This window comes from Mustela nigripes, chromosome 2, assembly GCF_022355385.1.
Source record: "Mustela nigripes isolate SB6536 chromosome 2, MUSNIG.SB6536, whole genome shotgun sequence".
In the NCBI taxonomy this organism is placed as follows: domain Eukaryota; kingdom Metazoa; phylum Chordata; class Mammalia; order Carnivora; family Mustelidae; genus Mustela; species Mustela nigripes.
The window spans coordinates 151,149,736-151,164,474 of NC_081558.1; the positions used below are offsets into that span (position 1 = coordinate 151,149,736).

A 14,739-nucleotide genomic window follows, 5' to 3' on the forward strand; every position below is an offset into this window, starting at 1 on the left:
TTTTTTTTTTTTTAAAGATTTTATTTATTTATTTGACAGAGAGAAATTACAAGTACACTGAGAGGCAGGCAGAGAGAGAGAGAAGGAAGCAGGCTCCCTGCTGAGCAGAGAGCCCGATGCGGGACTCGATCCCAGGACCCTGAGATCATGACCTGAGCCGAAGGCAGCGGCTTAACCCACTGAGCCACCCAGGCGCCCCATAAAGATTTTTTGTTTTTAACGTAATCACTACACCTAGCATGGGGCTTGAACTCACAACTCTGAGATCAAAAGTTGCATGCTCTATCGACTGAGCCAGCCAGGTGCCACTGAAACTGAATTCCTGATACCAGTTACTTCTCAGACCTTGCCTAACAATGCTCTTGGACCCCTAGTAACTTTTGCTATTTAACAGCCTATTTGAAATTCTTCAGTAAAAACCATGGCAGGTGTATATAGTACAGGTGTATCACGGTATGCTTAATTCCTCCAAAGAGTCTTCCCCTATCCAAAATGAAGAACATCAACAGAATGTAAAGACTGTAACAACTCCTCTATATCCTTCCAATTTAAACCACTGGAACATCAGAGTATGGGCACACAATGTGCATGTTTGTCAGGGTGTGAGGAGCCATATGTGTTTATGCTATATGTATGTCTGGGTTACTTCTATGTACCAATTTCAAACTAGCATTTGTTTTACTAGGTACCAACAATATTATTGAAGCGATGTCATTTAAAATTAAAACCAATATGGTCAATGCAAAAAAACCAGTATATTAAATACTGTATGGAATGTAGAAAATACAAGCAGAAAGAAAAAAATATTAACCATAATCACTTTGTAAAGAGCAAATTTTGTTTAACAAGCTAATATATATTCATCCAATGTTATATATACATATGTATGTGTATACATCTATATTTATTAAATTACTTATAAGACTTTTAAGTACTACAATACAGTTGTAAATAATTTTAAGAAACTCAGTTTGAAACGGAATATGGGGGCGCCTGGGTGGCTCAGTTGGTTAAGCAACTGCCTTCGGCTCAGGTCATGATCCTAGAGTGCTGGGATCAAGTCCCGTGCCGGGCTCCCTGCTCGGTGGGGAGTCTGCTTCTCCCTCTGACCTCTCACCTCCCATGCTCACTCTCTCATATAAATAAATAAAAAAAGAGAAACTGAGTATGGAACACACTTTTATTATTCATGTAATTATAGACATAATATTTCTCAAATAGATTGGATCATGTTCAATGGTAATAAAGTCATTACTTAGGTAGAAAGAAAAATAATTATTTTAGAATTACTTATTCTAATAAATATTAAAATTCTAATAGAATTATTTAGGGGTATTTGGGTGGCTTAGTCGGTTAAGCCTCTGACTTGATTTCAGCTCAGGTCATGAGTTTAGGGCCATGAGCTCAAGCTCCGTGTTGGGCTCCTGACTCAACAGGGAATCTGCTTGAGATTTCTCTCCCTCTCTCTTTGCTCCTCCCCCCACTCATGCATGTGCCCACACTCCCCTTCTCAAATAAATAAATCTTAAAAAAAAAAAAAAAAAAGAAAGAAAGAAAGAAAAAAAAAAAAAAGCCTAGGTAGAAAGGAAACAGGGCGACAGTGAGAGATGAGGGGGAAATGAGCATGGAGCTAGTCTCTGATACTTGGTCAAATAAACTAAAAAAGAGAGAAGTGTGATTCCTGGTGTTTGCACAAATATTAGGAGCAAAATAAGGAAAAGTCCTTAGAACAAAATGTTCTAAGAAAAGATGGTTGGGAAGCTGACGCACTTTGGTTGTTGATAAGGTTCATGAATCTATGCCATAAGCAAGGATCTAAATTCAGGGTTCCTCAGCACCGGCCCTACTGACATTTTGAGCTGCGTTAAGTCTTTGTTGCGAGGGTAGGGGGACTGTATTGTGCACTGTAGGATGTTTAACAACATCCCTCACCTCTGCTCACCAGTAGGACCTCTCCAATTGTACCAACCAAAACTGTCTCCACAAGATCCCCGGGGGAGCCAGTCATTGTTGGGTGAGAACCAGTGCTCCAGGAAGAAACCTCCCACATCACTCCTACCTTCCCTGGCCTGCTTGCTATTCAAATCCCGCCTCTTCCATGAGCAGCCTGCCCTTCTCTATTATCTCGAGAAGTTGTTCACATTTTGGGAAATTAGATATACTGGAGTTCTGCACATTGTTAGCTTCTTCTGTAAAAACTGCCAGCACCTTGAGGACAAGGGCCATGTTCAACAAGGGCAAAGCTGGCATTCGAAGACTGTTGAATGAAATCAGGAGGAAGAAAATACGATTTAAAACAAGTGTTTCAAACAAAAACAAAAACAAAAACAAAACCAAGTGATTCAGTTATTTTCTTTTCTGTGGTGGAGTATCCTGGAGAATTTTTTTCCTTCCAACAATCAATGGACAAGCATTAAATATAGTAAGGGTATACTCATTTTATTCTCTATTGATATCTCATTTTTCTTACAACTTCCATACTGAGCAATTAAAGATAGAATATGAAGCTTGTATTTTACAAGACCAACACTCTAGCCCAAGCTAGAGTTAAACTATATACTTTGTAAGTAAATTACTCAAGGCAAAGTGAAAATGCTACACAATATTCACAAAAGCCATTCATAACCATATTCAAAACATAGTCAAACATGCCTTCACTGTAATTCTCCATATTCATTTCTACTTACTCCTGGCAAAGGACTCAAGATTTATCAGCTCCAGCCTTTATATCATTATGTAAATATTAAAGGTCTTCATATCAGTATGTAAATATTAAAGGTCTTTATATCAGTATGTAAATATTAAACAAACAAAAATCAAAATTTTCCTATTACTTAGCCCCAAAGTTTAACTTTTACCTATGTAAAAAATTTACAGTGAAGATAAAGTATAACCAGATTTGTTTTTTTAAAAGATTAATTTGAGAGAGAGCATGTATGCATGCTTGAGGCTATGAGCAGGGGAAGGGTCAAAGGAAGGAGAGAAGCAGACTCCCCACTCAGCGGGGAGCCCATCACAGGGCTTGATCTCAAGACCCTGGGATCATGACCTGAGCTGAGCCAAAACCAAGAAGAGGGCCCTTAACCAATTGAGCCACCTGGGCACCCCAAAGTATAATGAAATTTATTTAAAAGCCACAGTAACTACAATATAATTACCTGGACTAGGAATCTGGTCACGATATTTTGGAACTTCATCGTTCAGAGTCTGAAGCATAGCCCACATTGTGAATGAGAAGAGGGCAGCCAGGAATCCATAAAAGACTAGGTAGAAGAGCAAGATCAAACCTGGAAAAGAAAATAAAACTTAGGACTAATTGGAGATACACAAAATGTTATGGGAGGTGTGTGGGGCAGATTAAAGAAACAAACCAACTGTTTACAAGGCTAGGATTCCAAGCTTTGCCATGCACACAGCCAAAAATCTTCATATTCAGAACACTACAAAGTTGCCCAAGCAAAGGGTATTTCAGCAGGCAGCACCCACCCTTCCCAGGACCCCTTATCTCCACCAACACTCCCAACTACAGATAGCTTCCATGGTCATACTCTGGTTCAAGATCAGAGCTTTAAAATTTCAGGACATAGGGGAATGTTTCCCAAAATGAATCTTTATGTCCTCCAGTGAGACAAAAGATGATTTCAGGTAGAGTAAAACCCTCATATGCACATGTTCCTTTAAGCAGCAAACAGAAAGGAATTAGTACCTCAAGCCCCTATTTCACAATATTTACATAAATTTAAGTTTTATAAAATGAGTGGACTTAAAGGACAGCCAGGAAATGTGCACAGAAGGCAAACATGAAGATGTATTCAATGAATAATGTTTAGGAAACACTAGTCAAGTAGAAGGCTCATGCAAAAAGCAAAGAAAGGACAAGGACCAGAAACAAGTGCCCCGACCAATGGGACTACTGACTCTACGGCTAAGCACAAAGCAAGAGTTGGCATACCCAAGTTTCAACATCAAGGGCTTAGTCTTTTTTCCTTCACAATCTGGAAACACTAAAACAAATCTATCCTAAGCCAGTGACTTATTTGGGGAATATCTAAAATCATTTTTGTCAAAAATCTACATTCAAAGTTGTAACATCAGAAGTGGTCACCATCAAGATTATTTATCAAAATATATTGTTAAAGTCACACACTTATATTTAAATGTTTCAAAAATTTATCAAAAGATAACAAATCCCCAGATGCAGCAATAGTGAAAATATTTAATTCCCTGGGGTTGAATTAACATCAGTTTCATCTCCCAGTCTTAATAACATACTTGTTTGCCTGACCCTAGTACCAGCAGAGGGTCCTGGTGCATAGGTTCCTATCTATAAATCTGTGGACTCTTACCAACCCCAGGCAAGGATTAACTTCAAAGTTTTTGAGATTTCTAGTATAATTTGTTTCTAAGTATATCCATTTTCTACCCCCTGGAGTATCACTCTACAATGTTTTTCTTTTTCAAAAGACCCCATGACCCCAAAACAGATTGTGCCAAAAGCTGGGTAACTTTTATTTCTTCAATTTGGGTAGGAAACTGCCCACCCCTCCTCCCAAATAAAGGGGAAATAATTAAAGCAATTTCATCTTAATTTAGACTAGCACCCACCCATCCTCCCTTGCCCCAGTTACCAGGAAGCCAAAATAGGGAACGAGAAGACAGAAGGAAGAAAGGACAGCATGTCACCTTCAGATAGCATCACTTCCCTACCACATACAGCGATCCTGTTGCAGAAAAAGAAAAGGAAGACCAATCTCAAAGAAGTGCTCAATTTACTATAAAGGGAAATGAAACACAAGCAAAGCCCAAAGGCTATTTTAATGAGACACAGGAGAAATGATTCTTACAGATCTAGATGTTTATAGGACCTAATAGATAAAATCCTCCATTCAACAGGATAGAGTCGACAAATACATAAATGTAACAAGTGTCAGCTGTGTTCCACACTCTATTAAAAACTCTATAGAAATAGCAGAATGAGGCTACAGCAGTTTGTTGACTGATGCAGTAGGTAAATTTAAAACAAAAGTGCTGACAGTTTAATTTAGTTGTGTTTTTAAGTCATCCCCAAATAGTAATATACTATTTTCAAAATCTGGTTTTCAGTTTCCAGGAAAAAGAACATAAATGAAATTTATAAAAAGCTACAAAATGAATAAACACAAAACAGACATGAACAAACTATATCCAAATATGCTTTCTAAAGAACCATTACACAACAAAAAACTCTAAAAACTTCCTATGAAGTATGTTCCCCAAAATTGGGATGCCTGTCAACTGAGCATCTGACTCTTGGTTTCAGCTCAGGTCATGACCTCAGGGTCAGGAGACTGAGCCCCATGACAGGCTCTGAACCCAGTGTGGAGTCCGTTTGGAATTCTCTGTCTCTTCCTCACCCTCTGCCCCTACTAAAATAAATAAATAAAATTAAAAAAAAAAAAAAAGATACACAAATTATAACTATGCCCCAAATCTGATGCCATATACTAGTGGCCATCAAGTCAATTTTGAATGTAAGGCGTGTAAAAATAAGAACAGAAGTGATTTTAGCACTGAGTTTTCTCTACTTGAAAATGTTCCTTTTGCTAAGACCCAAACCTAATATTTAAAATTAATCTTACTTATTAATATCATATATGAAGGATCACTCATAAGGGTAGCAACAATTTATCAACTTTTACCTCCTTTCTCCTATTAAGAAAAAAAATACTAGAAAAACAGCAGTTGTAAATCACTGCTCTTATATAGATTCACTTTGCAGACAGGCCTAACACACTGATCCAGATCAAATTGGGGGCACACCCCAGGTTAGTAGTGGATGGTGCAGATGGAAGCTGTTCGTTATGCCATGTCTGAATCAGTTCTAGTTAATGCAAGCAGGAAACAGCAAATGAAGCCAAAATAGTGCTTTTTAGATTACTGATGTTCCCCAGGTTAAAATCCTTCAAGAATTTCCTTAAGTCAGGGATGCCTGGGAGGGTCAGTCGTTAAGTGTCTGCCTTCAGCTCAGGTCATGATCCCAGGATCTTGGGATTGAGTCCTGCGTCAGGCTCCTTGCTCAGCAGAGAGACTGCTTCTCCCTCTGCCAGCAGCTCCCCCTGCTTGTGCTCTCTCTTGCTGACAAAATCTTTAAAAAAAAATTTTTTTCCTTAAGTCATTAACCAACTAAAGAAACTAACATGCACTAAACTCTGAAGAAACATGAGCATTTTAAATAGTTATGAGGTCAGAAGAATTATAACTAAAGATGTTTATTCAAAATAAGTATCAAAAAGCTTAATGTTGTAATTGGTGTCTTTACTTTCTTTTTTTCTTTTTTTTAAAGATTTTATTTATTTGACACAGAGAGAGAGCGAGCGTGCACAAGCACGGGGAGTGGCAGGCAGAGAAAGAGGAAGAGGCATGCTCTCTGCTGAGCAAGGAGCCTGATGTGGGGCTCAATCCTAGGACCTGGGGATCATGACTTGAGCCGAAGGCAGATGCTTAACCAACTGAGCCACCGAGACACTCTGGTGTTTTTGTATTATCATTGTTCTAACAGTATATACAGAAGCACAATGCTACTTCTATACTTACACTCTGAGATCTAAGGGCACATTATAGAACTATCAAATAACTAAAAACTTCTAGCTTTCTCCAACACAGGCACACGAACTGACTCTGTTACTGCTATTCTCTCTTCACTTCTGTTCCTTGAGAAGCCCCAATTTTAAACTCCTTTCTTCTCTCTCATTGTATTTTGGCTGAGGGAAGGGACAGTAGGACAGACCCAGCAAGAGGCCATGAAGCAGGGTGGGTATATGATATGCATGGGCTTTGCTGGAGTCAGACTTAGACTCAAATCCTGGCCTGACCACTTTCCCACTGTGACCTTGGGAAAGTATCCAAGCCCATCTGAAAAAAAAGGGGGGGGTGCAGTTAAGAGTAATATCTACTTATACACATTATAGAAAGGCAACTAAAAGTCAAGAAATTTGACAACATAAAAACAAACTTCAGGGGGTAAAAAAGACCAACAACAAAAGTAGAAACATTTTTGTAATTGATACTGCAGCTAGGCTTTTACACTAAATTTAAGCTTTAAATCTTAACCTAATCAGTTGCACTCTGCTCTCAAAAAATGTTTTGAGAAACAAATGAGGTTTGCTAATGTGGAGTCTATAAAAGAACGAAGTAGCAGAAAATCTGGCCAAGTTTTATTCCATGTCATTCAGGGAAGGAGAAAAGGGTCCTGAGCAGCCACTTTGTTTCAACCCCAACTGAGTGTCCAACAGTCCAGTTCTGGCACCAACCGCCCAGTGCAGCACAGAGTCCGCTAGCTCGGGGCATGGCCCGCACTCCAGACACTGCCTGAACTTCTAAACCAACTGGCTACCAATTTGGGACCACCCAATGCTCCTTCAGGTTTGAGAATTTGATAGAATTACTTAACTCAGAAAGGGCTATACTTAAGATTACAGTTTTGTTATAAAGGAGACACAGACAGCGTGGAGTCTGGGAGGGAATGCAGTTTTTTAGGCCCTATCCTCATGCAATGAGGGAACATCACCCTCTCAGCATATGTACGTGTTTCCCAACCTGAAAGCTCTGTTAAGTTTCAGTGTCTAAAGTTTTTACTGGAGTTTCATTACATGGGTATATGGGTATGATTAAATCACTGGCTATGTGATTAAACCCTATCTCCAGTCCCCTCCTCTTCCCTCCCTAAAGGTTAGGTTGGCTCAAAGTCCCAGTCATCTAATCATATGACTGGTCTAAGGACCAACACCTAGGGAAGCTATTGAAGGGCCCACCATAGGTCACTCCATTAGCATAATATAGATACTCCCCATCAGAAAATTTCCAATGGTATTTAGAAACTCTGTGTCAGGCACCTGGGATTAAAACCATACAGATTCTTTATTATATAATACCAGAAACATAATCTGGACACATGGGGAGTTACTAGGCTTCATCAAGGCCTGAACATACATTCCCACTCAACACACCTTAACACCCTGTGATCTGATTCCCAGACTTAATATGTGAACTTCCTAGTTATTTGATGGTACCTAGATACTAAAAGACTGTGCCCCTCCTCAGAATTCTGAAGATCAGAAACTGCATTCCATTGGTAAGTAAATTAGCATTCTGTTCACAGTTTAAAAAATTTTAGAGACAGGTCTAGTTAAGAAAAAACAAAAACAGCAATCCTATGGACAAATTTAAAATCCTTTATATATTTGTATTCTTTATTTTTTAATAATTTGTATTTTTAAAATTAACTTTTTATTGAAGATTCCAATTTCTCCACATTCTTATCGACACTTTCTGTCTTTTTATACAGCCATCCTAGTCAGTGTGAAGTGGTATCTCAATGTGGCTTTAATTTGCATTTCCCGGATGGCTAATGATGTTGATCATCTTTTCATGAGCTTATCCACCATCTGTATCTTCTCTGGAGAACTGTCCATTAAGATCCTGGATCCATTTTTAAATTGGGTTGTCTTTTTATTTAAGTTCTAAGAGGCTTTTAAAAACACATTACAGATAAAAGCTTCTATTCAGATATATAATTGTTTATTCCAATTCTGTGGGATCTTTTAAGGCAGAAAAGTTCTTAAGCTTGACTAGTCTATTTTTTTCCTTGATTGTATTATTGTTGGTGTCTTACATAAGACACCAAAGCCTAATCCAAAGTCATGAAAACATGCATCTGTTTTCTGCTAAGAAGTCTAATGTTTGGGTCTTTGATCTATTTTGAGTTCATTTTGTAAAAAAAAATCTTTATATTTATTTTTAAAATATTAATTACATGGTGTTTAACTTCTAACACTGAGATCACGACCTGAGCCCAATCAGAAGCTTAACTTCCCCAAGTTCATTTTCTAAAAAAGATTTACTTATTTTCAGGGTGCCTGGGTGGCTCATTGGGTTAAAGCCTCTGCTTTCGGCTCAGGTCATGATCCCAGGGTTCTGGGATTGAGCCCCGCATCGGGCTCTCTGCTCAGCGGGAGCCTCCTTTCCTTCTCTCTCTCTGCCTGCCTCTCTGCCTACTTGTGATCACTGTCTGTCAAATAAATTAAAAAAAAAAAAATTTTACTTATTTTGAAAGAAGCACCCGTGAGTGGGGGGAGGGGCAGGAGAGAGAGACTCTCAAGCCAACTCTATTGTGAGCATGAAGACTGCCGTGAGGCCTGATCCCACTACCATGAGATCAAGACCGGAGATGAAATCTCCAGAGTCAGAAACTTAATGGACTGAGCCATCCACACACTTCGAGTTCATTTTTATATAATGGTATGAGGAAGGGGTCCAACTTCATTGTTTTGTAGGTAGGTATCAGTTGTTCCAGTACCACAGGTTTACAAAACCATTTGCTCCAGCACCCGTGGCCTGGCTTTAAAAAAAAAAAAAAGAAAAAAAAGAAATTGTTCCTCATGGAAAGGGTGAGTTTTTGGGACACCTAAGTGGCTCAGTTAGTTAAGCATCTGCCTTTGGCTCAGGTCATGATCCCAGGGTCCTGGGATCGAGCCCCGCATTGGGCTCCCTGTTCAGCAGTGTGTCTTCTCCTTTTCCCTCTCCTCCCTGCTTGTGTTCTCTCTCTCTCTCTCTCAAATAAATAAATAAAATCTTTAATAAAAAGCAGTTTGTGTAAACTAATGAGCACCTTTTTTTATAATAAAAATATGTTCAGATACACATGCATTCATATTTTATATTTATTAAAATAATTAAACAAGATAAAATAATGTGCCTAAGATTAGCCTACTAGTTTAAGAGTGACATTCAGACCAGTACTTCTCCATGTGGCACCTTTACCTGGCCTGCTCTCCCTGGGAGCCTCAAATTGTTACTTTCTATTTTTTAAAGACTTTAATTTTAAATAATCGCTACATTCAATGTGGGGCTCGAACTTTCAGCCTTGAGATCAAGAGTTGAATGCTCTGCCTGAGCCAGCCAGGTACCTCAAATTGTTACCTTTTATAAAATCTAAACCCCCATTGTCTGAAAAATATCATTCAGGCATCTAGGTGATAGAAATTTACAAAGGGTAAGATCTGTTCCTTCTCTCTAAGAGTTCAGTTATCTCAAGTGACAGATGCATAAACAAAGAATTACAGACATCAAGTGCTACGGTTAAAAAAAAAAAAAAAAAGTTGACAAAGAAGAATGAATTGTCTCTGGCAGGGAGAGGAAGGAAAGGGATTTCATCAGAGAAGTCTTCCCAGAAATAAGTGAGTTGGCCCACCAAGGATGGAGAAGAGGAGGGCTCTCTGAGTCAAAGCCCAGATGACTAGAGGACTACATAGCAGGATCAGCCACCCGGAGTGTAACTTCCTCCTACCCAACCTCCAACTCCAACATACACTTGTGCCTGGGGTGAAGCAACTACTAACAGTAGCAACAACATCTACTTTGAAGTGGGAGCAGGGAGTGGATGCTTGAGCTGAGAAACTTGGCAATGCCCTGGGTATGCTGGTGAAAACCTAAAGGAGTACAGAGTCTCCATACCTAGACTATCTCTTGGCTGGCATATGCTTACATACATCCCAGATTCCTGTAACCAGAAAGTCTAAATACAAAGTGGAGGAGCACAGATATTCATAATCACCAAATATTTGAGAAAAAAAACTAGTCTGATAAAGTATCAAGCTCAACAAAGACAGTAACTTAATACCTGGAAGAAGTGGGTACAAATAGAGCAAGAAAGGAAAAAAGCATAAATATATTTAAAATACAGAGGAAAAGGTGGAAGGACTATTTCTAAAAATCAGATTTCATATTCTAATTATTAAAAAATAAAAAACTCATAGACAAAATGAACTGGGGAAGAGTTAAATTCTAAAAAATATACACTCCTAAGGAAATAAAGCAAAGACTGGGAGAAAATTTTTACAGAACACGTAACCAACAAAGGACCCACTTGCCTCTAGAATATGTAAAGAACTCTTACAACAAAACAAATTTTTAAAAAATGCACAAAAGTTTTGAAAGAAAACTTTATCAAAGATTTAAGGGCTGCAAAAAAATAAGCTCATGAAAAGGTGCTCCAACATCGCTAGTTATCAGGGAAGGGCAAATCAGAACCACCATTAGCTGCCACTACATTAGGCTCACTAAAATGCTAGAAAACCTAGGGACTGACAATACCAAGTGACAGCCCAGAAGTGGAGCAACTGTACTTTCATACATTCCTGGTGGGAATAAACAACAACAAAAAAAGAGAAAGCCCTATTTTAGAACCAATTTGAAAATTTTTTGTAAAGTTTACAATGTACACCTACGACAGGGTCCAGCTAATCCATTCCTAGATATTTAACCAAGAAAAATAAAAGCACATATTCCAGAATAATGTATATGAATATTCATAGGTACTTTATTTGTAATTACTAAAAAGTACAATCAATATGCACATCAAAAGATGAATTAATAAGTTAATGCTGGTATATCTATACAATGGAATAATATTCAGGCTATTTCTCAAAAATAATTACACTAAATTAAAGGAGTCAGCCCCTCCTCACCCACCCCAAAAATGTACACACTACACTCCAAGTATTTAAAATTTCAGAAAATACAAAGCAAAGTGTCAAAAAGCAGATCTATTTTTGCCTGCAGATTGGGGAGGTAGGGAGAGGGGATGGATTAAAAAGGGACAAGAGGAAATTTGGGGAGTAATGATTATGTTCATTATTTTGATTAGTGAGAGTTTCACAGTATTATGTATGTATATGCATATATGTGAGTATGTCAAAACTCAAGTTGTGCACTTCAAATATGTGCAGCTTACTGTTTGTCCATTATACTTCAGTAAAGCTGTTTAAAAAACAAAAGCTTAGGAGAAAGGCTAACCTAATGTATTGGCCAGCTAAAGAAAAATTCAGTGAGCATTATCTCAAACCAAGATTTTTTGAAACACTGGGCAAAAAGAGGGAGGGAATATATGGAAATTATTGAGACATGAGGGAGAGAACCAGAATATCATCAACAAATCTAAAAGAAATTCCATCAGAAAAGGGAAGAAGGGAAAGAATGTTCAAAGAAGTAACAAATTTTCTGTCTAGACTGGAAAAGACTGAAAAATACTGGAAACATCCCAAGACCTGGACATAAGTTTCAGAATACCAAACATAAAGAGAAAATTTCTTAATGCTCCTAAAGAGATAAAACAGGCTCTACCTAAGGCAGACAACTGTAACCAATAGATATCTCATTGGTGAAAAATGAAATCTATTTCAAATTGAGGAAAAACTATTGTAAACAAAAAGATCAACCATTTAAATAAACAAAAGGACATCTCCAGACATACAAGGACTCAAAATTTACTAACCTGAAATCCTAACTGAAAAAATTGGTTATGCAATTATAAAAAAACTGAAGAGCAATAGCAAAAAAACTGCTAACAATGTAAGTGTCCTCAAACAAAGCAAAGAAGTAAAACATAATATATAATGGAAAACTATAAACAGTAGTTAAAAAAGGAATGAAAGAGATTTCAAAAACCCAAAGTGGAAAAAAGTTATCCCAGAATAAATACCACAAGCTTAAATTTAAAACACCCCAAAAGAATTACATTTCTATAAATATATATAAAACAGTGTTTGTTAATGGGGCAGAGACTAAGAAACCAAATTCACAAATGGTAGTCACCTCTGAGGACAACAGAAGGGATCAGGACTGGGTCTGAGGATGTGGTCAAGGAGGATTTGAGTTTTAGCTATACTGTCTTAATTTTTTTGTTTTTTAAAGAACTTATAGAATATCTGATTTTTTAAAAAAGTACCATCATAAACAAAAACAAGTTAATATAATGGTATATTTTAAAGTTTTCTTTAAAAAGAGAGGAAAAATATATAAAGCAATGGTAAGCAAAGAAACCAGTAAGACTTACTGGCAACATGCAAGTGTTGATTTTAATTTCTTTTCCTTATCAGTCTGAGGAATAATTTACAGCTGCATAATCTGTGAAACCACCACTACACTACAGATACAGAACATTTCTAGCACTTCTCAAAGTCCTTGTGGCCCTCTGCAATCCACACATCATTCATCAGGCAGCCAATGATTCCTTTTGTTGCTATATTAGTTTATACTTTATATAAAGTTAAAAATTTTAATTTGTTTAAATTTAATAACAAAACCCCAAAAATAATATGGCAAGAATAATTTCACAGTAGTCAGAAGACATTCTCAAAGTGGGTAAAAAAGAAATCCACTAAATGCTATTCATAGAAGAAAACCTAAAATTGTAACATAATGGTGGAAAACAAAGTGGGTCTTGGCTAACAAAAGGAAATCTAGATGTGATGTTATTACTCTAAGCAAACTAGAAATCTAAGTCAAAAAGCATTAAGAGAACACGTTGAAAAAAAAAAGAATATGTTTCATATTAATAAAAATACATCAAGATACTAATAGCCATGATGCTAAATGGCTTAACATAAGTAAAGCAAAAGCAAAATTACAAAATTACCACAATCACATAGAGATTTTAACATACCTCTCCCAGAAATCCAGAGATAAAGTAAATAATAACAGGAAGAAGAGTATTTTTTTAGACTTATTTATTTGAGGGAGAGAGAGCACTTGCACATGGTGAGGGGGTTGGGGGGGAGCCAGAATCCTAGGACCTTTAGATCATGACCTGAGCGAACGCTTAACTGACTGAGCTACCCAGACACCCGGAACAGTAAGTATTTTTAAAACAACTAATAGTTACCTAGTATATGTAGAACTTCCATAGTCACCAGGAAATATATTCTTTACAAACTTGGAACACTATCCCTAAAGATACCATGACTTAAGATACAATAACACAAAAACAAAAGCTAAAAACTTAAAAAAAACAAGGCTACATTCTCTAAAACCGAAGTAAATATATTAGAAATTAAAACAAAAATTTAGAAAATAGATTTCTAAATAATTCTTGGATGAAAAAGACAATGAAACCTGAAATACTCAAAATCCAAAACAATAATGTAGTCAGAGCAGAAGCAAAGGAAAAATCCTTAGAGTCATTCACTAAAAAGTAAGATTAATGAAAAGGAGCCAGGTTTTTAATTCAAGACTAAAATAAATTCAAGGACAATGGGAGAGATTTAAGATGAAAGAAACAAATGCAAAAATATTTAATTTGATCAATAAAACCAGTTTCAATTAGCAAACCTGAGAATGGATGAAATATATAATATTTTAAGGAAAATATACATTTCCAAATCAGAAGTTTTTATTAAAAAAGTAAATAAAGCTCTACCCCTAAAACATACACCATGTCCAAATGGCTTTAGCTGGTTCTCCCAATTTTCAAGGAATAGAATTTTTCTATTAACTATCCTTTTAGGATGCTCTGTAAGTTACCTAAATGGTTTTTATAAGGCCAGCATATATAATACCAAAATTGAACGGACAGTATCCAACCCAATTTCACACATGTATTTTATTTTACATATGCTCACATAGAGCTTCCATATGTGAAATTTGTAAGAATGACACAGGAACAGAGATACAGATCGACAAAATCCAAGAAAAGATCCAAGATGAAGTTTTACATGTAACAAAGTTGGCAATTCAAATCAGTGAGGAAATACTGGATTATTCAATATATTTTGGGTTGATTAGGAACAGCCTATTAAATAAAAGATTGTTGGATTTGTAATAATGTTAATTTAAAACAAATATTTTTAAATAAAAGAAACAAAGAGCAAAGGGACTAAGTGACCATAAAAAAAAAAAAAAAGAGCCAACAAAGATATGCTCAGT

General features: G+C 36.8%; 1 protein-coding gene and 1 long non-coding RNA gene across 2 annotated transcripts in view; one reads left to right on the forward strand and one right to left on the reverse strand.

The window, feature by feature from the left end:
- The window catches only part of ATP1B3 (ATPase Na+/K+ transporting subunit beta 3), a 46,022-nt gene that overhangs the window by 16,068 nt on the left and 15,215 nt on the right, over positions 1-14,739 (reverse strand). Inside the window, exon 2 of the mRNA XM_059391831.1 lies at positions 3,159-3,287. Coding sequence (XP_059247814.1) covers positions 3,159-3,287 — 129 coding nt within the window. The remainder of the gene's footprint in view (positions 1-3,158; positions 3,288-14,739) is intronic.
- The window catches only part of LOC132012177 (uncharacterized), a 39,972-nt gene that overhangs the window by 12,236 nt on the left and 12,997 nt on the right, over positions 1-14,739 (forward strand). The window lies entirely within an intron of this gene.